The 27258-nt window shown below is 40.2% G+C and overlaps 1 protein-coding gene across 1 annotated transcript in view; it reads right to left on the bottom strand.

Moving 5' to 3' along the window:
- The window catches only part of EFCAB6 (EF-hand calcium binding domain 6), a 423875-nt gene that overhangs the window by 370068 nt on the left and 26549 nt on the right, over positions 1 to 27258 (bottom strand). The window contains exon 4 of the mRNA XM_053719700.1: positions 15922 to 15988. Within this exon, the coding sequence (XP_053575675.1) occupies positions 15922 to 15988 (67 nt within the window). The remainder of the gene's footprint in view (positions 1 to 15921; positions 15989 to 27258) is intronic.

The following is a 27258-nucleotide window of genomic DNA, read 5'->3' as shown; positions in this document are numbered from 1 at the left end:
TATCCACCTGTGCATTGTAACCCAAGCGCTCCTAGCATTCACATATTAGAATTTAAGTTTATGCGATAGACATTATTTGTTAGATTTTTTTTGTTGCTATTAATTGTTCTACAAGCATTTTTAAATTGTTCCTAGTGTTTCAATATATATTTTAAAGTGTAACATGGATCCATGACTAATTGTTGTATAATTTTAAATGTACCAACTTTTTTATCTTATGTATTAAATCATATTATTTCTACCTATTGTTACCTTTGGTATTTGACTATCTGCCCATAGACCCTGCCTACGTTGTTTGGCGCTCTGATATCCAATCTTAAAATTGAATCCACCCTTGGCAACTAGGTGCCAATTTATTAGAGCTGGAGGTCTGTTGCATTATATAGTTGGCGCTTAGTTATCACCTTTCCACACATTTGTATCTATGTATAACATTTCTATAAACAATGTTGCAAACACTGCTGCCAGATGGCAAAAGATGTGCATATGCCTAAAGTCACCTAAGATTATTCTTTAACAGAGAATACCAAGAGAACTACGCAAAATTGGTAACAGAAGTAACTTGGAAATCCGTAGAAGTTTAATTTTGAATTTACTGTCACTTTAACATTTTTTTTTTTGTATTTCGGAAATCTTTTAAAGGGCCGTCCAATTGAGACTAACAAATCCTAATAAAATTTATCATGTCACTCTTTTAAAGGGACATAAACGTGTGATTGCCAGATATTCTTATAATTATATACAAGCAATAGTGAAATAATAAAATGTTCTAGCTATGTGTAAGGGGACACATACACCACTAGTGCACTGCTGCGCCTTCGATTCCCTAGGTATGCATATTAACAAAAGATAAGAAGAGTAATTGTGATGATAGAAGTAAATAGAAGAGTCTCTAAAAATAGCATGCTCCATCTGAGCCATGAAAACATAATTTATGCTTACCTGATAAATTCCTTTCTTCTGTAGTGTGATCAGTCCACGGTTCATCATTACTTCTGGGATATTACTCCTCCCCAACAGGAAGTGCAAGAGGATTCACCCAGCAGAGCTGCATATAGCTCCTCCCCTCTACGTCACTCCCAGTCATTCGACCAAGGACCAACGAGAAAGGAAAAGCCAAGGGTGAAGTGGTGACTGGAGTATAAATTAAAAAATATTTACCTGCCTTAAAAACAGGGCGGGCCGTGGACTGATCACACTACAGAAGAAAGGAATTTATCAGGTAAGCATAAATTATGTTTTCTTCTGTTAAGTGTGATCAGTCCACGGGTCATCATTACTTCTGGGATACCAATACCAAAGCAAAAGTACACGGATGACGGGAGGGATAGGCAGGCTCTTTATACAGAAGGAACCACTGCCTGAAGAACCTTTCTCCCAAAAATAGCCTCTGATGAAGCAAAAGTGTCAAATTTGTAAAATTTGGAAAAAGTATGAAGCGAAGACCAAGTTGCAGCCTTGCAAATCTGTTCAACAGAGGCCTCATTCTTGAAGGCCCAAGTGGAAGCCACAGCTCTAGTAGAATGAGCTGTAATTCTTTCAGGAGGCTGCTGTCCAGCAGTCTCATAAGCTAAACGAATTATGCTACGAAGCCAAAAAGAAAGAGAGGTAGCGGAAGCTTTTTGACCTCTCCTCTGCCCAGAGTAAATGACAAACAGAGAAGACGTTTGTCGAAATTCCTTAGTTGCCTGTAAGTAAAATTTTAGAGCACGGACTACATCCAGGTTGTGCAGTAGACGTTCCTTCTTTGAAGAAGGATTTGGGCATAAAGAAGGAACAACAATCTCTTGATTGATATTCCTGTTAGTAACTACCTTAGGTAAGAACCCAGGTTTAGTACGCAGGACTACCTTATCCGAATGAAAAATCAAATAAGGAGAATCACAATGTAAGGCTGATAATTCAGAGACTCTTCGAGCCGAGGAAATAGCCATTAAAAATAGAACTTTCCAAGATAACAACTTTATATCAATGGAATGAAGGGGTTCAAACGGAACGCCCTGTAAAACATTAAGAACAAGGTTTAAACTCCATGGTGGAGCAACAGTTTTAAACACAGGCTTAATTCTGGCCAAAGCCTGACAAAAAGCCTGGACGTCAGGAACTTCTGACAGACGTTTGTGTAACAGAATGGACAGAGCTGAGATCTGTCCCTTTAATGAACTAGCAGATAAACCCTTTTCTAAACCTTCTTGTAGAAAAGACAATATCCTAGGAATCCTAACCTTACTCCAAGAGTAACCTTTGGATTCACACCAATATAGGTATTTACGCCATATCTTATGGTAAATCTTTCTGGTAACAGGTTTCCTAGCCTGTATTAAGGTATCAATAACTGACTCAGAAAATCCACGTCTTGATAAAATCAAGCGTTCAATTTCCAAGCAGTCAGCTTCAGAGAAGTTAGATTTTGATGTTTGAAGGGACCCTGTATCAGAAGGTCCTGTTTCAGAGGTAGAGACCAAGGTGGACAGGATGACATGTCCACCAGGTCTGCATACCAAGTCCTGCGTGGCCACGCAGGTGCTATTAGAATCACTGATGCTCTCTCTTGTTTGATTCTGGCAATCAATCGAGGAAGCAACGGGAAGGGTGGAAAAACGTAAGCCATCCTGAAGTCCCAAGGTGCTGTCAGAGCATCTATCAGGACTGCTCCTGGATCCCTGGATCTGGACCCGTAACGAGGAAGCTTGGCGTTCTGTCGAGACGCCATGAGATCTATCTCTGGTTTGCCCCAACGTCGAAGTATTTGGGCAAAGACCTCCGGATGAAGTTCCCACTCCCCCGGATGAAAAGTCTGACGACTTAAGAAATCCGCCTCCCAGTTCTCCACTCCCGGGATGTGGATTGCTGACAGGTGGCAAGAGTGAGACTCTGCCCAGCAAATTATCTTTGATACTTCCATCATAGCTAGGGAGCTTCTTGTCCCTCCCTGATGGTTGATGTAAGCTACAGTCGTGATGTTGTCCGACTGAAACCTGATGAACCCCCGAGTTGTCAACTGGGGCCAAGCCAGGAGGGCATTGAGAACTGCTCTCAATTCCAGAATGTTTATTGGCAGGAGACTCTCCTCCTGACTCCATTGTCCCTGAGCCTTCAGAGAATTCCAGACGGCACCCCAACCTAGAAGGCTGGCGTCTGTTGTTACAATTGTCCAGTCTGGTCTGCTGAATGGCATCCCCCTGGACAGATGTGGCCGAGAAAGCCACCATAGAAGAGAATTTCTGGTCTCTTGATCCAGATTCAGAGAAGGGGATAAGTCTGAGTAATCCCCATTCCACTGACTTAGCATGCACAGTTGCAGTGGTCTGAGGTGTAAGCGTGCAAAGGGTACTATGTCCATTGCCGCTACCATTAAGCCGATTACCTCCATGCATTGAGCCACTGACGGGTGTTGAATGGAATGAAGGGTGCGGCAAGCACTTTGAAGTCTTGTTAGCCTGTCCTCTGTCAGGTAAATCTTCATTTCTACAGAATCTATAAGAGTCCCCAGGAAGGGAACTCTTGTGAGTGGAACGAGTGAACTTTTCTTTTCGTTCACCTTCCATCCATGTGACCTTAGAAATGCCAGCACTAACTCTGTATGAGACTTGGCAGTTTGAAAGCTTGAAGCTTGTATCAGAATGTCGTCTAGGTATGGAGCTACCGAGATTCCCCGCGGTCTTAGTACCGCCAGAAGAGCACCCAGAACCTTTGTGAAGATTCTTGGAGCTGTAGCCAATCCGAATGGAAGAGCCACAAACTGGTAATGCCTGTCTAGGAAGGCAAACCTTAGGTACCGATAATGATCTTTGTGAATCGGTATGTGAAGGTAAGCATCTTTTAAATCTACAGTGGTCATGTATTGACCCTCTTGGATCATAGGTAAAATTGTCCGAATAGTCTCCATCTTGAACGATGGAACTCTTAGGAATTTGTTTAGGATCTTTAAGTCCAGGATTGGTCTGAAAGTTCCCTCTTTTTTGGGAACCACAAACAGATTTGAGTAAAACCCCTGTCCCTGTTCCGATCGTGGAACTGGATGGATTACTCCCATTAACAAGAGCTCTTGTACACAGCGTAGAAACGCCTCTTTCTTTGTCTGGATTGTTGACAATCTTGACAGATGAAATCTCTCTCTTGGAGGAGAGTATTTGAAGTCCAGAAGGTATCCCTGAGATATTATCTCTAGCGCCCAGGGATCCTGAACATCTCTTGCCCAAGCCTGGGCGAAGAGAGAAAGTCTGCCCCCCACTAGATCCGATCCCGGATCGGGGGCCCTCAATTCATGCTGTTTTAGGGGCAGCAGCAGGTTTCCTAGTCTGCTTGCCCTTGTTCCAGGACTGGTTAGGTTTCCAGCCTTGTCTGTAGCGAGCAACAGCTCCTTCCTGTTTTGGTGCAGAGGAAGTTGATGCTGCTCCTGCTTTGAAATTACGAAAGGAACGAAAATTAGACTGTCTAGTCTTGGCTTTGGCTTTGTCCTGAGGCAGGGCATGGCCTTTACCTCCTGTAATGTCAGCGATAATCTCTTTCAACCCGGGCCCGAATAAGGTCTGCCCTTTGAAAGGTATATTAAGCAATTTAGACTTAGAAGTAACATCAGCTGACCAGGATTTTAGCCACAGCGCCCTGCGTGCCTGAATGGCGAATCCTGAATTCTTCGCCGTAAGTTTAGTAAGATGTACTACGGCCTCCGAAATGAATGAATTAGCTTGTTTAAGGACTCTAAGTCTGTCCGTAATGTCGTCCAGAGTAGCTGAACCAATGTTCTCTTCCAGAGACTCAATCCAGAATGCCGCTGCAGCCGTGATCGGCGCAATGCATGCAAGGGGTTGCAATATAAAACCTTGTTGAACAAACATTTTCTTAAGGTAACCCTCTAACTTTTTATCCATTGGATCCCAGATGTACTCGGCGCTACAATATCACGCACCTCCCTCTGAGCGGGAGATGTAGGTACTGACACGTGAGGCGAGTTAGTCGGCATAACTCTCCCCTCATTGTTTGGTGAAATTTGTTCAATTTGTACAGATTGACTTTTATTTAAAGTAGCATCAATACAGTTAGTACATAAATTTCTATTGGGCTCCACTTTGGCATTGCAACAAATGACACAGGTATCATCCTCTGAATCAGACATGTTTAACACACTAGCAAATAAACTTGCAACTTGGAAATACAATTCAATTAGAATAATATTAAAACGTACTGTGCCTTTAAGAAGCACAGAAGATCTATGACAGTTGAAAATTAATAAATTGAAACAGTTATAGCCTCAATCCTTGTAAACAACACAACTTTAGCAAAGGTTTAATCCCATTAGCAAAGATAACAAATTCTGAAAGCAGGAAACAAATTACAGAATAAACGTTTTTTATCTCAGTCAAACTATAATTCTCACAGCTCTGCTGAGAGAAATTACCTCCCTCAAAATAAGTTTTGAAGACCCCTGAGCTCTGTAGAGATGAACCGGATCATGCAGGGAATACAATGAGTTGCTGACTGAAATATTTGATGCATAGTAAAAGCGCCAAAAAACGGCCCCTCCCCCTCACACACAGCAGTGAGGGAGAACAGAAACTGTCAGAAAAACAGATTAAGCAACTGCCAAGTGGAAAAATAGTGCCCAAACATTTATTCACACAGTACCTCAGCAAATGAAAACGATTTTACATTCCAGCAAAAACGTTAAACATAATCTCTAGTTATTAAACAGCTTTATGTATTTCTTACAGTGTAATTCTAGTGAAGTACCATTCCCCAGAATACTGAAGTGTAAAGTATACATACATGACATTATATCGGTATGGCAGGATTTTCTCATCAATTCCATTGTCAGAAAATAAAAACTGCTACATACCTCTATGCAGATTCATCTGCCCGCTGTCCCCTGATCTGAAGTTTACCTCACTCCTCAGATGGCCGAGAACAGCAATATGATCTTAACTACTCCGGCTAAAATCATAGCAAAACTCTGGTAGATTCTTCTTCAAACTCTGCCAGAGAGGTAATAACACACTCCGGTGCTATTTTAAAATAACAAACTTTTGATTGAAGATATAAAACTAAGTATAATCACCATAGTCCTCTCACACATCCTATCTAGTCGTTGGGTGCAAGAGAATGACTGGGAGTGACGTAGAGGGGAGGAGCTATATGCAGCTCTGCTGGGTGAATCCTCTTGCACTTCCTGTTGGGGAGGAGTAATATCCCAGAAGTAATGATGACCCGTGGACTGATCACACTTAACAGAAGAAAGGTTAATTTTAATAGGGGTTAGGGTTAGGCATAGGACTAAGGTTTAAGTTAGGGACTGGAGTTATGGATAGGACTAGGATTTAAGTTAGGGATCAGGGTTAGTGATAGGACTAGAATTTGAGATAGGGATTAGGGTTAAGGTTAGGTATAGGACTAGGATTTGAGTTAGAGATTAGGTTTAGGTTTGAGTATAGGACTAGGGTTTGAGTTAGGGATTAGGTTTAGGTTTGAGTATAGGACTAGGGTTTGAGTTAGGGATAGGGTTTAGGTTTGAGTATAGGACTAGGGTTTGAGTTAGGGATTAGGTTTAGGTTTGAGTTTAGGAATAGGGTTTGAGTTAGGGTTTAGGTTTGTGTATAGGACTAAGATTTGAATAAGGGATTGGGGTTAGGAATATGACTAGGATCTGAGTTAAAAATTGTGGTTAGTGATAGAAAAAAAGATTTAATTTAGGGATTAGGGTTGAGAATAGGAAAAATATTTGAGTTAGGGATTGGGGTTAGGGTTAGCGATAGGGCTATGATTTGAGTTAGGGTTTGGGGTAACAGTTGGGAATAGGGTAGGATTTGAGTAAGGAATTGGGATTAGGGTTAGCGATAGAACTAGGATATGAGTTAAGGTTCTGGTTTAGAGTTGAGAATATGTCTAGGATTTGAGTTAGGAGCTGGGATTAGGATTGGGGATAGGACTAGGATTTAAATTAATGACTGGGGTTGGGATCAGACTAGGATTTAAGTTAGGGATTGGGGATAAGACTAAGAATTGAGTTAGGGATTGGGGTTGGGATAAGAATATGATTTGAGTTTGGGGTTAGAGTTGGGAATAAGACTAGAATTTGAGTTAAAGTTTGGGGGTAAGACTAGGATTTGAGTTGGGGATTGGGATAGTGATATAAATAGGATTTGAGTTAGGGATTGGGGATAAGATTAGGATTTGAGTTAGGGATTAGGGTTGGGATAAATCTAGGATTTGAGTTAGGGATTGTGGGTAAGACTAGGCTTTGAGTTAGGGATTGGGGTTGGGGATAAGAATATGATTTGAGTTGGGTTTAGAGCTGGGAATAAGACTATAATTTGAGTTAGAGATTGGGGTTGGGATAAGAATAGGATTTGATTTAGGGATTGGGGTTGGGGATAAGAATAGGATTTGAGTTAGGGATTCGGGTTGGGGATAACACTAGGATTTGAGTTAGGGATTGGGGTTGGGGATAAGACTAGGATTTGAGTTAGGGATTGGGGTTGGGGATAAAATTAGGATTTGAGTTAGAGATTGGGGAGAAGATTAGGATTTGAGTTTGGGGTTGGGATAAGACTAGGATTTGAGTTAGGAATTGGGGTTGGGATAAGAATATGATTTGAGTTAGGGTTTAGAGCTGGGAATAAGACAAGAATTTGAGTTAGGGATTGGGGTTAGGATAAAACTAGGATTTGAGTTTGGGGTTGGGTTAAGACTAAGAGGCCTATTTAAGAAATGTCTGTCGAACCTGATCCGACAGTGCGGATCAGGTCCGACAGACATCACTGAATGCGGAGAGCTGCTCGTGCAACGCCGCCCCCTGCAGACTCGTGGCCAATCGGCCGTCAGCAAGGGGGTGTCAATCAACCCGATCATACTCGATCGGGTTGAATTCCGGCGATTACTGTCCGCCTCATCAGAGCAGGCAGGCAGGGTTATGGAGCAGCGGTCTTTAGGCTCGCCAGAAACATGGGGCGTCAAGATCCATTCGGAGCTTGATAGATAGGCCCCTAAGATTTGAGTTTGGGATTGGGGATAAGACTAGGATTTGAGTTAGGGATTGGGGTTGGGGATAAGATTAGGATTTGAGTTAGGGATTGGGGATAAGATTAGGATTTGAGTTAGAGATTGGGGATAAGATTAGTATTTGAGTTAGAGATTGGGGATAAGATTAGGATTTTGGTTTGGGATAAAAACATAATTTATGCTTACCTGATAAATTTATTTCTCTTGTAGTGTAGTCAGTCCACGGGTCATCCATTACTTATTGAATATATCTCTTCCTAACAGGAAGCTGCAAGAGGATCACCCAAGCAGAGCTGCTACATAGCTCCTCCCCTCACATGTCATATTCAGTCATTCGACCAAAGCAGACGAGAAAGGAGAAACCATAGGGTGCAGTGGTGACTGGAGTTTAATTAAAATTTAGATCTGCCTTAAAGACAGGGCGGGCCGTGGACTGACTACACTACAAGAGAAATAAATTTATCAGGTAAGCATAAATTATGTTTTCTCTTGTTAAGTGTAGTCAGTCCACGGGTCATCCATTACTTATGGAATACCAATACCAAAGCTAAAGTACACGGATGAAGGGAGGGACAAGGCAGGAACATTAAACAGAAGGAACCACTGCCTGAAGTACCTTTCTCCCAAAAATAGCCTCCGAAGAAGCAAAAGTGTAAAATTTGTAAAATTTTGAAAAGGTGTGAAGCGAAGACCAAGTCGCAGCCTTGCAAATCTGTTCAACAGAGGCCTCATTTTTAAAGGCCCAGGTGGAAGCCACAGCTCTAGTAGAATGAGCTGTAATCCTTTCAGGAGGCTGCTGTCCAGCAGTCTCATAGGCTAAACGTATTATGCTACGAAGCCAAAAAGAGAGAGAGGTAGCCGAATCCTTTTGACCTCTTCTCTGTCCAGAGTAAACGACAAACAGGGAAGAAGTTTGACGAAAATCTTTAGTTGCCTGCAAATAGAACTTCAGGGCACGGACTACGTCCAGATTATGCAAAAGTCGTTCCTTCTTTGAAGAAGGGTTAGGACACAGTGATGGAACAACAATCTCTTGATTGATATTCCTGTTAGTAACTACCTTAGGTAAGAACCCAGGTTTAGTACGCAGAACTACCTTGTCTGAATGAAAAATCAGATAAGGAGAATCACAATGTAAGGCAGATAACTCAGAGACTCTTCAAGCCGAGGAAATAGCCATCAAAAACAAAACCATCCAGGATAACAGCTTGATATCAGTGGAATGAAGGGGTTCAAATGGAACGCCTTGAAGAACATTAAGAACTAAGTTTAAGCTCCACGGTGGAGCAACAGTCTTAAACACAGGCTTAATCCTAGTTAAAGCCTGACAAAAAGCCTGAACGTCTGGAACTTCAGCCAGACGTTTGTGTAGAAGAATAGACAGAGCAGAAATCTGTCCCTTTAACGAACTAGCAGATAAGCCCTTTTCTAAACCCTCTTGTAGAAAGGACAATATCCTAGGAATCCTAACCTTACTCCATGAGTAACTCTTGGATTCGCACCAATATAAATATTTACGCCATATCTTATGGTAAATTTTTCTGGTAACAGGCTTCCTAGCCTGTATTAAGGTATCAATAACCGACTCCGAGAAGCCACGCTTTGATAGAATCAAGCGTTCAATCTCCATGCAGTCAGCCTCAGAGAAATTAGATTTGGATGGTTGAAAGGACCCTGAATTAGAAGGTCCTGTCTCAGAGGCAGAGACCACGGTGGACAGGACGACATGTCCACTAGGTCTGCATACCAGGTCCTGCGTGGCCACGCAGGCGCTATCAGAATCACCGAAGCTCTCTCCTGTTTGATCTTGGCAATCAAACGAGGAAGCATCGGGAATGGTGGAAACACATAAGCCATGTTGAAGACCCAAGGGGCTGTCAGAGCATCTATCAGCACCGCTCCCGGGTCCCTGGACCTGGATCCGTAACAAGGAAGCTTGGCGTTCTGGCGAGACGCCATGAGATCCAGATCTGGTTTGCCCCAACGATGAATCAGTTGAGCAAAGACCTCCGGATGAAGTTCCCACTCCCCCGGATGAAAAGTCTGGCGACTTAGAAAATCCGCCTCCCAGTTCTCCACGCCTGGGATGTAAATCGCTGACAGGTGGCAAGAGTGAGACTCTGCCCAGCGAATTATCTTTGAGACTTCCAACATCGCTAGGGAACTTCTGGTTCCCCCTTGATGGTTGATGTAAGCCACAGTCGTGATGTTGTCCGACTGAAATCTGATGAACCTCAGAGTTGCTAACTGAGGCCAAGCTAGGAGAGCATTGAATATTGCTCTTAATTCCAGAATATTTATTGGGAGGAGTTTCTCCTCCTGAGTCCATAATCCCTGAGCTTTCAGGGAGTTCCAGACTGCGCCCCAGCCTAGAAGGCTGGCGTCTGTTGTTACAATCGTCCAATCTGGCCTGCGAAAGGTTATCCCCTTGGACAGATGTGGCCAAGAAAGCCACCATAGAAGAGAATCTCTGGTCTCTTGATCCAGATTTAGTAGGGGGGACAAATCTGAGTAATCCCCGTTCCACTGACTTAGCATGCACAATTGCAGCGGTCTGAGATGCAGGCGCGCAAATGGTACTATGTCCATTGCCGCTACCATTAAGCCGATTACTTCCATGCACTGAGCTACTGACGGGTGTGGAATGGAATGAAGGCACACGGCAAGCATTTAGAAGTTTTGATAACCTGGCCTCTGTCAGGTAAATTTTCATCTCTACAGAATCTATAAGAGTCCCTAGAAAGGGAACCCTTGTAAGTGGTAATAGAGAACTCTTTTCCACGTTCACCTTCCACCCATGCGACCTCAGAAATGCCAGAACTATCTCTGTATGAGACTTGGCAGTTTGAAAACTTGACGCTTGTATCAGAATGTCGTCTAGGTACGGAGTCACCGCTATGCCTTGCGGTCTTAGTACCGCCAGAAGTGAGCCCAGAACTTTTGTAAAGATTCTTGGAGCCGTAGCTAATCCAAAGGGAAGAGCTACAAACTGGTAATGCCTGTCTAGGAAATCAAATCTTAGGTACCGATAATGATCCTTGTGAATCGGTATGTGAAGGTAGGCATCCTTTAAGTCCACTGTGGTCATGTACTGACCCTCTTGGATCATGGGAAGGATGGTTCGAATAGTTTCCATTTTGAATGATGGAACTCTTAGAAATTTGTTTAGGATTTTTAAGTCCAAGATTGGTCTGAAGGTTCCCTCTTTCTTGGGAACCACAAATAGATTTGAATAGAATCCTTGCCCGTGTTCCGTCCGCGGAACTGGGTGGATCACCCCCATTAGTAAGAGGTCTTGTACACAGCATAGAAATGCCTCTTTCTTTATTTGGTTTGCTGATAACCTTGAAAGATGAAATCTCCCTCGTGGAGGAGAAGTTTTGAAGTCCAGGAGATATCCCTGAGATATGATCTCCAACGCCCAGGGATCCTGGACATTTCTTGCCCAAGCCTGGGCGAAGAGAGAAAGTCTGCCCCCCACTAGATCCGTTTCCGGATAGGGGGCCCTCTCTTCATGCTGTCTTGGGGGCAGCAGCAGGTTTCTTGGCCTGCTTGCCCTTGTTCCAGGACTGGTTAACTTTCCAGCCCTGCCTGTAACGAGCAACAGCTCCTTCCTGTTTTGGAGCGGAGGAAGTTGATGCTGCTCCTGCCTTGAAGTTACGAAAGGCACGAAAATTAGACTGTTTGGCCTTTGATTTGGCCCTGTCCTGAGGTAGAGCATGGCCCTTACCTCCCGTAATGTCAGCTATAATTTCTTTCAAGCCGGGCCCGAATAAGGTCTGCCCTTTGAAAGGAATATTAAGCGATTTAGAAGTCACGTCAGCTGACCAGGATTTAAGCCATAGCGCTCTGCGCGCTTGGATGGCGAATCCGGAGTTCTTAGCCGTAAGTTTGGTTAAATGTACGACAGCATCAGAAACAAATGCGTTAGCTAGCTTAAGTGCTTTAAGCTTGTTCATAATTTCATCCAATGGAGCTGTGCGAATGGCCTCTTCCAGAGACTCAAACCAGAATGCCGCCGCAGCAGTGACAGGCGCAATGCATGCAAGGGGCTGTAAGATAAAACCTTGTTGAACAAACATTTTCTTAAGGTAACCCTCTAATTTCTTATCCATTGGATCTGAAAAGGCACAACTATCCTTCACCGGGATAGTGGTACGCTTAGCTAAAGTAGAAACTGATCCCTCCACCTTAGGGACCGTCTGCCATAAGTCTCGTGTGGTGGCGTCTATAGGAAACATTTTCCTAAATATGGGAGGAGGGGAAAAAGGCACACCAGGTCTATCCCACTCCTTGCTAATAATCTCTGTAAGCCTTTTAGGTATAGGAAACACGTCAGTACACACCGGTACCGCATAGTATCTATCCAACCTACATAATTTTTCTGGAATTGCAACCGTGTTACAATCATTCAGAGCCGCTAATACCTCCCCTAGCAATATCCGGAGGTTCTCAAGCTTAAATTTAAAATTAGAAATCTCTGAATCCAGTCTCCCTGGATCAGATCCGTCACCCACAGAATGAAGCTCTCCGTCTTCATGTTCTGCAAACTGTGACGCAGTATCTGACATGGCTCTCACCTCATCCGCGCGCTCTGTCCTTAACCCAGAGCTATCGCGCTTGCCTCTTAATTCTGGCAATTTAGATAATACTTCTGTCATAACAGTAGCCATGTCTTGCAAAGTGATTTGTAAGGGCCTCCCTGATGTACTTGGCGCCACAAAATCACGCACCTCCTGAGCGGGAGGCGAAGGTACTGACACGTGAGGAGAGTTAGTCGGCATTACTTCCCCCTCGTTGTCTGGTGATAATTTCTTTACATGTAAAGATTGACTTTTATTTAAAGTAGCATCAATGCAATTAGTACACAAATTTCTATTGGGCTCCACATTGGCCTTTAAACATAGTGAACAAAGAGATTCATCTGTGTCAGACATGTTTAAACAGACTAGCAATGAGACTAGCAAGCTTGGAAATACTTTTCTAAATAAATTTACAAGCAATATAAAAAACGCTACTGTGCCTTTAAGAAGCACAAAAAGCTGTCACAGTTGAAATAACAATGAACCAAAATAGTTATAGCAACCAATTTTTCACAGTAAATGTATTAAGTTAGCAAAGGATTGCACCCACCAGTAAATGGATGATTAACCCCTTAATACCCAAAAACGGATAACAATTTAATAATTAACGTTTTTCTCACAGTCAAAACACACTGTCACAGGTCTGCTGTGACTGATTACCTCCCTCAAAATTAATTTTGAAGACCCCTGAGCTCTCTAGAGACGATCTGGATCATGGAGGATGAAGTAGACAGATTGTGACTGAATTTTTACTGCGCAAAAAAGCGCTAAAATAGGCCCCTCCCACTCATATTACAACAGTGGGGAAGCTCAGATAACTGTTTCTATGCAGAAAACAAAGATGGCCATGTGGTAAAAATCATGACCCAATAAGTTTTATCACCAAGTACCTCACAAAAAATGATTAACATGCCAGTAAACGTTTTAAACATACATTTGAAAAGTTATGAATTGTTATTAATAAGCCTGCTACCAGTCGCTTTTACTGCAGTTAAGGCTCATACATTATTTCAGTATTAACAGTATTTTCAGAGTCAATTCCATTCCTTAGAAAAATACATTCAGTGTACACACACTCATCAGCCTAATACCAGTCGCTATCACTGCATTTAAGACTGAACTTACGTTACATTGGTATCGGCAGTATTTTCTCAGTCAATTCCATTCCTCAGAAAAATAATTTACTGCACATACCTCATTTGCAGGGGGGCCCTGCATGCTATTCCCCTTCTCTGAAGTTACCTCACTCCTCAGATGAGAACAGCCAGTGGATCTTAGTTACGTCTGCTAAGATCATAGAAAACGCAGGCAGATTCTTCTTCTAATGCTGCCTGAGAATAAACAGCACACTCCGGTGCCATTTAAAATAACAAACTTTTGATTGTAGAAATAAACTAAGTTAAAAAACACCACGGACCTCTCACAGCGACCTATCTTTAGTTAGGCTGCAAGAGAATGACTGAATATGACATGTGAGGGGAGGAGCTATGTAGCAGCTCTGCTTGGGTGATCCTCTTGCAGCTTCCTGTTAGGAAGAGATATATTCAATAAGTAATGGATGACCCGTGGACTGACTACACTTAACAAGAGAAACTATGATTTGAGTTTGGGGTTGGGGATAAGACTAGGATTTGAGTTTGGGGTTGGGGATAAGACTAAAATTTGAGTTTGGGGTTAGGGATAAGACAAGGATTTGAGTTTGGGGTTAGGGATAAGACAAGGATTTGAGTTTGGGGTTGGCGATAAGACTAGGATTTGAGTTTGGGGTTGGGGGATAAGACTAGGATTTGAGTTTGGGGTTAGGGATAAGACTAGGATTTGAGTTTGGGGTTGGGGATAAGACTAGGATTTGAGTTTGGGGATAAGACTAGGATTTGAGTTAGGGATTGAGCAGGTTTTAACTCTGAATGGGATACAAAATTGTTTGTTGAGTAGTCTGTACATTTTTGAGAAATACACTACAAAAAAAGGATCTTATAATAAATGCTTTAGATAAATATCAAAAAAATGATTTCGAAACCACACTTGAATAAAAGAGTTACAAGTATGAATAAAGTTGGATGGTAAATTAGTAGTTTTTTAATATCAATGCAAGCATGGTCAATTAATCAGTATATAACTTTATTCTGTCTAAACTCAGGAATGTAACATAGATTAGTTATCTGTAACTGATAATGTGCTATGATACACTTTGTAACCTTGTAATATATAGTCTATGTGGAAATTAATATGTATAACATAAGTAGCCAAATTACTAAAACATTCTGGCAAATTGTGCATAGATGGATGAATTGTTCATTGTGGGTGTTGTATGTCCAATTATAGGCTAATGTGTTGGTTGTTTAGTTTAGGAGTCATTGAAGAAGTTACATCACTGATGACGTGTTTGACTTAACGCTACTGCACCTGTTTTTATCTGGATGAAAATAAAAAAATATGCTTTTATTCTTCACACCCTTTTTTGCTCAAGTGCAAATATTTCTATTGAGTTAGGATAAGACTAGGATTTAAGTTTGGAATAGGATAAGTTAGGGTTAATTATTAGGGTTGGAGTTGGGTTAGTATGAAGGATCAAGGGTATGGTTAGGGATAGCCCCTTCTCATCCAAGACCAATATCCCCTGTGACATTCAGACATGGACAGAATCTTTGCAGTCACATTCCGGCCATGGGAATTTTACCGCTGTTATATTAAGGCAGCCTCCGTATTGCCATAGGATGAGATTCCCTATTATTAGTTAGCCTTGTTCTATGCAATGTAATATAAATAGCACCTGAAACTCACTTGTGGGCTGTTCATCAAAGCCTTTAATTAAAGGGACATTAAACACCTTGTCATATAAAATGTTTTATTATGTGTAGTAAAAACAATTTGTAATATACTTTATTAATTTTGTCCCCTTTCCTGTAATTTAACTCTGACAGTCGCAGGCTTTAAAATCCTGTCATAAGTGGAAGCACAGACTCCAGATATTGTACTACTATATTCTATACAGCCATTGGCTGCACACTCTAATGACCCCTTAATAACTGTTCCTAATTGGCCTCAGCACAGATGGAAACCTAGGTTACAATATGGCTGCACTCATTGCTATTTTTCAATATTTAAGAAACAATTTTTTTTAATACATCTGCATATTATTCTCAGTCTAATCTTTGATTGAATATCTCATTCTATCTAGGGTTTTTTACTGTTTAATCTGCCTTTAACTGAGATAAAACTCTCTGACACCATCCCAGCTGCTTGTATACACCACAGTGTTTTATGTAGCATAAGTCTGTCCTTTATAAATAAAACCCTCATCTGTTAACAAGTTTACCTCATTACTGGTGATACGTACCATGCTCCTCAGCTTGGACTCAATCTCATTCAGGGTTAACACTTCACCAGTTTGGACACAACTCAACCTGCAAAGAGAAATGTAATTCTGTACTTAGCAGCACGTATTATAAGGGTGTTATGTGATTTTACTGCGAGTCTCTGCACAATCCCAGTAATGCAGTGAGTAGCTTCTGTTGGGTTAGATTCACTAGTAGTCATATTGCAGCCTCTACAAGCCTTAGAGTCTCACCAGTTCCTGTGATATGCTATAGATACACTAAAGCTCACATACTGAACCTTTTTAATAGATGGGCTCACAGAATTACAAATTACCTAGAGTGACTGGTGAGAGTAGAGCGACTGGAGTGGACTGTTAGTGAATCTATTTCACTGTCTTCATTTGCCATAAACCCACAATGGACCCTACAGTTCCCTTGAAAGACCAATGACTCACTTTGTTATTTGTTTACATGAGTCAAGGGGATAAGTAATCTGGCTAAGGACAAGAAATGCTAGTCTGGTTTAAAGGACCAGTAGAATTGCACAATTATCAAGTGCTTAAAGGATTACTTTCTGTTATAATTTTTAAGCTAAACAACTAGCATATTAAAGTTAATAAACATTAATTAAAACCTACTGACCTATATTTTCTCCAAAACGAAGTTTCATAACGTTCTAAAAGTTATATCTTTTATTCGCTGATGATGTCACGTTATCCTGCCCACTATTTTCAGCACTGAGTGTTCAAAATACTTAAACCAATAACTTTGTGTTTAAAGCGCCATTTTGAAACCTAGGTATTGTAAACGGATTGGTACAGAGCAAAGGATACCCACGGAGTGGGTTTGGAAAACAATTAAATTTGCAGACAAGATTTCTGATATACGGTAGAGATATGTTAATGAAATGCTATTGATAAAAAGCGTATTTGGGGTAGTTAGTTAGTAACAGGCATAGAAAATATTTACTTACAGTGGCCCTTTAATAAAAAGACAATGCAATAGCACTTACACTCAATTTAAATGTGCAGTGGATTTTTTTCTAACAAATTTCAAAGTTGATTTCCATTGCCCTGCCCTGTTTCATGTGACAGCCATCAGCCAATCACAGTCTCATATACGTATACAGTGCGAGTTCATGCTCAGTAGGAGCTGGTGGTAAAAGTACACTGGAAAGTTATTTTTAAGATTTCATTTTGATTTTAGTGTCGCTTTAATGAAAGATTTAAATGTGAATTTCACTTTTTATTAAAAGAAAATGTTAGACGTGTTAGTAAAGTCCTAATGATTTTACAAAATCATCTATAATCTGGTAAAAGTATGTAAGCATACAGATGCAAAACCTATAGTGAGCATACCCAGGCAGGCTCAGGAGTGTGTACGTATTTTGTACATCATATGACAGGAGAGCATGAACCAATGGTATACCTACAGTGCTCAAGTCACATTCACAATCCTAAACCTACCACCAGTAAAGTAAATAATACATTCTATAGAAACCATAAACAAATCATTTTACCTTCCATGCCCCTTTAATTAAGATTGGTTAGATTAGAACACAGGTTTATTTACATCTGTTCCTAACTGGCCACAGCAAAGGAGATTATAAACATGAACTTCAACAGGCTTTTCAAGGAGTTTATCCCTGAACTGTTCATGATTTGCTCCACCTTGTAAATCAGCTAAAACCTTTATTTCTATGCAGTTCTTTTGTAAAGCAGTAAATAACATAAACCATGAACAACTCTATTAATGTGTAAATGTAATACAAATGCAATAAGAAATGTGTAAAAATCACTCAAACCAGTAATAGAAAAACATATATTACTTGAGTTTTTTACACTTTATTTTTTGCATACCGTGTATATTAAATTGAGTGAGTTGTTGAACTGAATGATGAGGAGTTTTATTCTGTTTTGAACTTTATATTTCAGATTTTATTATATAATTCTGCAACTAAAATTCCTCTATTTCAGTAAGTTACATACTAGACAGATTAGCACCAATCAATAAAGCTTAATTTCCCCCAATTTAATTGCCTTCTATTCCGGCAATATAGAGATAACTACATTGCATATAAGGAGTGTGTACCATTCCCAGAAGCCCTTGCAGGTCTGGTCAAGCTTTATTAAAGGGACATAACACCCAAAAAATGTATTTCATTATTCAGCTAGAGAATGCAATTTTAAACAACTTTTCAATTTACTTATATTATTTAATTTGCTTCCTTCTCTTGTTATTCTTTGCTGAAAGGTTTATCTTGGCAAGCTCAGGACCAGCAGAGAACCTAGGTTCTAGCTGTTGATTGGTGGCTGCATATATATATATATTGAATGTGATTGGCTCACCAATGTGTTCAGTTAGAAACCATTAGTGCATTGCTGCTCCTTCAACAAAAGATACCAAGAGAATGAAATAAATTAGATAATAGAAGTAAATTAGAAAGTTGTTTAAAATTGTATTCTCTATCTGAATCATAAGAAAAAAATTGGGTTCCATGTCCCTTTAAATCTGACCCAGCCTGTCCAGTCTAACCAAATCCTGCTGTCTATGGAGCTCATTTGCTAGAAGTATATGAGCTTTAGTGAATCAGGTGTATGCAATAACATAACAGGAAATACAGGAGAGGCAGGAAAACATATAGTTGTTGTTGGTGAATCTAGACCACTGTTTTAGACCTGACTTTAGATACCATAACAGAGAAGTTATAAGGCTGCTTAGTAACTGCGCTTTTAAGTTGTTGGCGTTTCCTTGGTGTAAATGCATTGTATTCTGTTAATGCTGCAGGTGGTGTTGTAAAAAGAAACAAAACAGCCTATTTATATAGCTGTTTACATTGTATCTATAGGAATTACTGCCACATGGCAAAGGAAATATTTAATTACTGTTACTCTGCTCTTGGTTACTCAATACTTTTATGTCTTCAGTAAAAGTTGCTGTAAAGGGACATTCAATCACTACTCAAAGGAACATTCTAGCCAAAATTAGAATCCACATGGATGCATTTCAGTTTTGAATACAAGGATGTTGGTAGTATACAGTAGTGTATTGGCAAATATGCTTCCAATAAAAGCTATAGGTGTTTCAATGGTGTATTTAAGTATGCACCGTGCACCAGCATTTTAAACACAGCACTTGCTCAGAGAGCCTAAAGTGCTTATACTTTCTTGTAATGACTCAATTTGTTAATTGCTGACATGTTACAAGCCCCACTGGTGCTCTGAGCAGCTGTAGTATACAAAATGTTGGTGCACTAAGAATAACTTTTACTAGAAGCATTTTTGCCAATACAAGTATAGTGCAAATCTGTTTCTATTCACAGATGTAATTCATCTATGTGCATTTATATTTTGACCGGAATGTCGCTTTACGTTTAATGGATCACTTCTATGCTACAGGAGTTAACTAAAGTTAAACTATTGCTGTAGCTTATACCAAGCACCCATTCATAAGCGGTATCACTGTTGTGTAGATTCATTTCTGGCTGAGATAGAAAAACAGTTTAAGAGTCCCAGTGTTTAATTCCCTATATCTGGTGTTTATTTGGTAAGAAAAAGCCATGTTCACACTGTGCATGAGATAATCAATTAACTCTGCTGAATAGGAGATTCCCTCTCTCTAATAACAGGTCACATGTCCCTCTAATTGGCACTGAGGTTAAGATACACCCATAAACATTTGCACAAGCTGGGTAGGGGGTGTATTTGCCCCATCTTGGACCCTTTCTTGCCCATGAGAGAAATATTTGTTGTTGTTCAATTACATATGAAGACATAATAGTCATTATAACTACATTTTGCAATTTTAATAAAGCAAGCAAAATAGCTTGTGCCAAAAAAGATATGTCAGGTATATACTGATTAGTACAGATTCACATTTCATTACACTTTTCTTGTTTAATAACATCAGCACGTCCTCTCTGCTTCCCTCACTTGTTATAAATACAGTAGTTCTTGGAATTTTGAGCAGGAAGTAGATTTTTCTTTTGTTAGATGTGAAAATACATAGACGTGTCATTTTTATATGATTACATTTATTTATTTTCTTATTTTTATGTCTTTTTTCCTCTTTTTTATTTTATTAATAAGTCCGTAGAGTACGGTTTTTAAAGAGATGACTTGTCGGGTTAGCACGAATTAAAAAGCTTTATTTTCAACTCATAATACGAGTGCAGCCCGATGAACGCAAACATTTTTTACGTGAACCCGAGTATATAAAATAGGTATACAAATCAAATATTTACTGATAATAAATCATATTCGCCCCTTCATGCTCACTCCCCTGCTGCTTCCATACTCTCCCCTTCCATGCTCACTCCCCTGCCCCTTCCATACTCTCCCTTCATACTCCCCCTTTATACTCATACTCCCCCCTTCCATGCTCATACTCCCCCTTCAATGCCCATACCACCTCTTCCATGCTCACTGTACATTTGTTTGTAACGCTATAGGATGTGTATATATTTATATATTTAAAACTTGTGGGGAATTTTAGCAAATAAGTAGATCATTTCAATAATTGGTAGAATAACATCCTTAAAGTTCTGTGTAGCATGCACATACTTTAGCAAAGCATTTATGTTTAAATTATTAGTCTTACATATTGCACAATTAAGTCATTTTTTAAGCCAGAAAATGTATTAGACCTGCAAGCTTGTTCTCAAAACATCCGTGCACATATCAATCTCACATGCCAAAGCAAGAACCATGCAGTGCACACTTCAACTACTGAGTGCCTGGGGCGGCCGGTACTGAGTGCACAGTGACCATGGGACCAGGTTTAATCTTAAATAAGTGAGCATCGGCCTCCACCCTGCTTGCACTGTTACCCGCGCGGTCTTTACTCTGGCTGCCACCCCCACAAAAATAGATTTGATCTCATGTCACCGCACACTGAGACAGACAGAATGGATAAGATTATTTTCTTTACACACCTCTGAGTCACTCAACTGAGACAGTTTTACGCCGCTGCTCGCACTCAAGCAGAGATGATCACGTGCAGTCACCTGCACCAATACCTTGTGACAGGAGCCACGTGACTGCAGTGCAGACTCTTGTGTGCACTGCAGCTATGGGGTGCAAGATGATCGTCATGTGAGGAGGAACCAATAGGAAATTAACGATGTGGGGTAGACAGCACGGGCCTCCCAGAATTTTTTGCGACCCCCACATTAGGGTTATGGGTCGCGACCCACAGTTTAAGAAGGGCTGCTAAACAGTATATACCATGCTCTTTTTACAGATGTAACTACAGAATAAAACAAGCTTCCCAGTCAGTCCACAAGAACAGACGGACTAGCACTATTTATTCCAGAGCTGTATATACAACAATATACAACACAATTTACTAAATATAATAAACAATGTAAAACATCTGCATAGAAAATAAAAGATCTCAGGGTGCACGAGTTTAAAGGGATATGAACGCCTAACATTTTCTTCTGTTATTCAGACAGAGCATAAATTATTTTTTAAAAGATTCCAATGTACTAATATTATCACATTTTCTTCATTCTTATGGTATTCTTTGTTGAAGAGATACCTAGGTAGGTGTGTGCAGCACTAGTGACAAGAAATAGTGCTGTCATCGAGTGCTCTTGCAAATGGATACAATTCTTGCAAAACTGCTGCCTTATAGCGCTCCAGACACGTGCCCACTCCTAAGCTTATGTCCCTGTTTTTCACAAAAAGATACCAAGAGAACAAAGAGAATTTGGTAATACAAGTAAATTAAGAAAATGTATTAAAATTGTATGTTCTGTCTGAATCATGAAAACAAAAATTGTGTTTCATGTCCCTTTAAAGGGACATTAAAAACTGTTACGTTGGAATATAAAAATGTATATGTAGTAAAGATATTTGCCATATACTTTAATTTATTATTTATTTTGTTTCTTTTTCCTGTAAAGTCCTCTTTCCAGCCCTAACACTGCTATATTCCACACAGTCAATGGCTGCCCACTCTAGTTACACATGTACACCTGTCCCTAATTGGCCACAGCAAGGAGAGAAACCTAGGTTACAACATGGTGACGCCCATTACTTTATAGACACAACTCTATACTTTTTTTCCCATATCTAATACAAGTTAAAAAAATGCATCTGCATATTATACAATCTTTGGAATGAATACATCTTTCTATACAGTATCTAGCTCGAGTGCTTACTCTGCTAGAAGTTAGATTTTCGCGTGCATCTGGTACCATTCGTATTACAAGTAGAAAGTAAACTATTTTCGCTCGTGCGTTTCCCTGATGCACGTAAAAAGCCAAACATAGAATATAGCGCAAACGTGATAATGTATTCCCCCATAGAAGTCAATGGAGCAAAAAAGTGGGGGGGAATATTTCACACAGAAAATGTATGCTCTATTTATTCATAAATACTTATTTATATATATATATATGCATACAGAAGAGAGAAGCGCTCTAACAGGAACGAACAACAGCTCATCAGCTAGTTCTCTGGCGATTTACCACCTGGAGCAGCCTCTTTTAGACCAGTGTGCCTTTCACATTGGAAAACTATCCTGAAGCATATCAGTCTGATCCCGCCACTTAAGGTCAGTCCAGCCCCGAAATACCAGGCAATTCTGCTTTGAACAAGGAACATGACAACCCCAGACGATCGTTTCGGTCTATTGGGCCTCATCGGTGAGGTGCAGCCACATTCCTCTAAGCAAGCACTGGCCAAGGAGTCCATATCTGGTTGCCCCTAACACCCATAGGGAGACTTCCCCCATATCTGGTTGCCCCTAACACCCATAGGGAGACTTCCCCTGGGTCATAATTAATTTGCATACAGAAGAGAGATATATATGATGTTTCTTGCACAAATAAATTTACATATATATATATATATATATATATATATATATATATACCTGTATATATAATTATATATAGGTATAGATATATAAAGATATACTGTATAGGAATATCTATTTACAAATGCAAATAACATATTCTGCTATGTGTCAAACATTGGAATGTGAAATATACAGGGCTTCAATGCACTTATATATAAAGATTTAAATCTTTTTTAATTTGTATAATTAATAAAATTTAAGTTTTAACCTCTTCACTCCAGAAGTTAATTATGAATCCTCCTTCCACTGGTGATATTGTATTCATTTCATTTGAGTGTTGTTGCGTGCTAAATAAGTACACACTTTCCAGTAGCCCACTAGTTCTTTGTGCACTTATATATTTGTCTATATGTGTGTAAATATGTATTTATGTGTTTATATGTGTATATATCTGTAAATACGTGTATACACATATAAATACATCTATACACACATATAAATACATCTATACACACATATAAATACATCGATACACACATATAAATACATCTATACACACATATAAATACATGTATACACATATAAATACATCTATACACACATATAAATACATCTATACACACATATAAATACATCTACACACACATATAAATACATCTATACACACATATAAATACATCTATACACACATATAAATACATCTGTATACACATATAAATACATCTATAAACACATATAAATACATCTATACACACATATAAATACATCTATACACACATATAAATACATCTATACACACACATAAATACATCTATACACACATATAAATACATATATACATACAGGGAGTGCAGAATTATTAGGCAAATTAGTATTTTGACCACATCATCCTCTTTATGCATGTTGTCTTACTCCAAGCTGTATAGGCTCGAAAGCCTACTACCAATTAAGCATATTAGGTGATGTGCATCTCTGTAATGAGAAGGGGTGTGGTCTAATGACATCAACACCCTATATCAGGTGTGCATAATTATTAGGCAACTTCCTTTCCTTTGGCAAAATGGGTCAAAAGAAGCACTTGACAGGCTCAGAAAAGTCAAAAATAGTGAGATATCTTGCAGAGGGATGCAGCACTCTTAAAATTGCAAAGCTTCTGAAGCGTGATCATCGAACAATCAAGCGTTTCATTCAAAATAGTCAACAGGGTCGCAAGAAGCGTGTGGAAAAACCAAGGCGCAAAATAACTGCCCATGAACTGAGAAAAGTCAAGCGTGCAGCTGCCAAGATGCCACTTGCCACCAGTTTGGCCATATTTCAGAGCTGCAACATCACTGGAGTGCCCAAAAGCACAAGGTGTGCAATACTCAGAGACATGGCCAAGGTAAGAAAGGATGAAAGACGACCACCACTGAACAAGACAAACAAGCTGAAACGTCAAGACTGGGCCAAGAAATATCTCAAGACTGATTTTTCTAAGGTTTTATGGACTGATGAAATGAGAGTGAGTCTTGATGGGCCAGATGGATGGGCCCGTGGCTGGATTGGTAAAGGGCAGAGAGCTCCAGTCCGACTCAGATGCCAGCAAGGTGGAGGTGGAGTACTGGTTTGGGCTGGTATCATCAAAGATGAGCTTGTGGGGCCTTTTCGGGTTAAGGATGGAGTCAAGCTCAACTCCCAGTCCTACTGCCAGTTTCTGGAAGACACCTTCTTCAAGCAGTGGTACAGGAAGAAGTCTGCATCCTTCAAGAAAAACATGATTTTCATGCAGGACAATGCTCCATCACACGCGTCCAAGTACTCCACAGCGTGGCTGGCAAGAAAGGGTATAAAAGAAGAAAATCTAATGACATGGCCTCCTTGTTCACCTGATCTGAACCCCATTGAGAACCTGTGGTCCATCATCAAATGTGAGATTTACAAGGAGGGAAAACAGTACACCTCTCTGAACAGTGTCTGGGAGGCAGTGGTTGCTGCTGCACGCAATGTTGATGGTGAACAGATCAAAACACTGACAGAATCCATGGATGGCAGGTTTTTGAGTGTCCTTGCAAAAAAGGTGGCTATATTGGTCACTGATTTGTTTTTGTTTTGTTTTTGAATGTCAGAAATGTATATTTGTGAATGTTGAGATGTTATATTGGTTTCACTGGTAAAAATAAATAATTGAAATGGGTATATATTTGTTTTTTTGTTAAGTTGCCTAATAATTATGCACAGTAATAGTCACCTGCACACACAGATATCCCCCTAAAATAGCTATAACTAAAAACAAACTAAAAACTACTTCCAAAACTATTCAGCTTTGATATTAATGAGTTTTTTGGGTTCATTGAGAACATGGTTGTTGTTCAATAATAAAATTAATCCTCAAAAATACAACTTGCCTAATAATTCTGCACTCCCTGTACAAACATATACATATACAGAGATGTATGACCCTGGTCCTTTAGTCTTTAGTGTAAATTTAAACTACAGTGGAATTTGAGTTGGTAGCAGATTTTCTGACTTGGCTTGAATGTAAAAATGTACACAAGTGTCTTTTCCAGTTATATTCAATTCAATACGCCATATTCAAAACCAAGGGAGTTGTCTCAAGTATTGCTGGCTGCAGTGTTTACAGTCACCATTGCTAGGGACACCTCTACACGCTTCCTGTATATGGTAACAATGTGCATACAAGGATACACGGCAAGGGAGCTTCAGTGAAAGGCTGTTTGTTTATTTCTGCACAAATCACTGTAACCTAGAGATTAAATATTAGCAATAATAATGCTGTGACCTCAATAAACATCAATATATAGATGTCTCAATATGAGTGGGTACTGGATTCATCCAATACACAAACACAATCCAGGCAGTTTTTATACTTTAGTGTATGTTTCATCTAATATTGTTTAAGTTCAGAGGTTGGCACGTTTGGCACACGAACACCTAGATTATAAGTTTTGCGGTACGGTGCGGTATGGCTATACCGCAGAAAAATTGGCCATTGCGCGTGGAATGGCAGATCTCCCGTATTACAAGTTGCAGCGGTATAGCTATACTGCAAGCGTTTTAACCTGTAACGCAACGATACATTCCGCACTCAAAAAATGACGTTTGAGTAGGGAATTTCCATAGCGCCGTATTACAGGTTGTGTGGTCCGGCTAAAATGCTAGCGTTATAGCCTATACCGCCGTGATCCATACCGCGATCTGAGACCAGTAGTTATGGATTTTGCGAAAATAAAATGTTTAAAAAAACTCATAACTAAAATGTTACAAAGTACACTGACAACCATAAACTACCTGATAACCCTTAAAACTCCACCCTCCCGCATTGAAAATACTATATTAAACTTATTAACCCCTAATCCGCTGCCCACCCACATAGCCAATACTAAATAAAGCTATTAACTTATAAACCGCCGGCCCCACACATCGCTACTACTATAATAAATCTATTAACCCCTTAACCGCCGGCCCCCACATAGCAACTATTATACTAAACCTATTAACCCCTAAACTGTCGGCCCCCACATCACAACTACTAAACTAACCCTATTATACTTTAAACTGCCGGCCCCCCACATTGCAACACACTAAATTAAACTATTAACCCCTAAACCTTAATACCCCCCTAATTTTAAATTAAATTTACAATATAACTATCTTTAAATAAATAAAAACTTAACTGTGAAATAAAAAAAACTAAGTTTAATCTATAAAGTAACCTAACATTACTATTTTAAAACAATAAAATTAATTCAAATCAGCCAATAGGATTTCAGTAGCTCTCATCCTATTGGCTGATTTGAAAATGTCAGCCAATAGGAATGCAAGGTACCCCATTCATTTTTAACCGGGTACCTTGCATTCAAGCTTCAGTGTACGGCGGTGATCGTATGAAGAGGATCCTCCGGGTTTCCGGTGGGAGGAGTAATTCTGAGCAGAGCACACGCTGAGGGTGGCGTGCAGCGAGGAGAACAGTGCTCAGAGTCTCTATTTTTTTGACATCTCCCCGTGCAGTTGCTCCCGTTGTTGGTGTGTGTTGCACCCTAGGGAGCTGGGCTACAGCATCTAAGCCCCGGCAGGATAACCAGAAAAAACCATACTAAGGCTCCCTGGTCTGAGACACAATTGCGCTAGGAGCAATTTCAATAAAAAGAAAGCAGCAACCCATTTTGCCTATACTAACGAATAAGTGTCAAACTTTTAATCTCTCAAGGCACTAAAACCTACCCCTTGCCTATCTGGAGTGTAATCCCCGATTCGGACCCCCCTGGTGGGGTCGGAGTGTGGAGACAGAGGGAAAGCGAGTGCTCAGGAGTTTCGCCTGAAGACCTGGTGTGCCCGCTGCGGGGTCATTTCCGTGGCCTCCTAGGGCACTGTGTCCAGCATATTACCGGTCTTGGATCCAGAGGTGGTGGTTTCCTCCTTCCTTGTGAGCGGCAAGTCGGTCAGGAGCAGTCAGAGAGCGTTGGGCCAATTACAAAGCTCAGAGGTGTCGAGCCCTACTGTGTGACCAATAGGAATTGGAGGTGTGTAAGGAGATACATCTACGGGAAGTC

The sequence above is a fragment of the Bombina bombina genome, chromosome 6 (genome assembly GCF_027579735.1).
Source record: "Bombina bombina isolate aBomBom1 chromosome 6, aBomBom1.pri, whole genome shotgun sequence".
Classification (NCBI taxonomy): Eukaryota; Metazoa; Chordata; class Amphibia; order Anura; family Bombinatoridae; genus Bombina; species Bombina bombina.
Note: the sequence above shows the minus strand (reverse complement) of the source record. Positions and strands in the feature narration are given on the sequence as shown.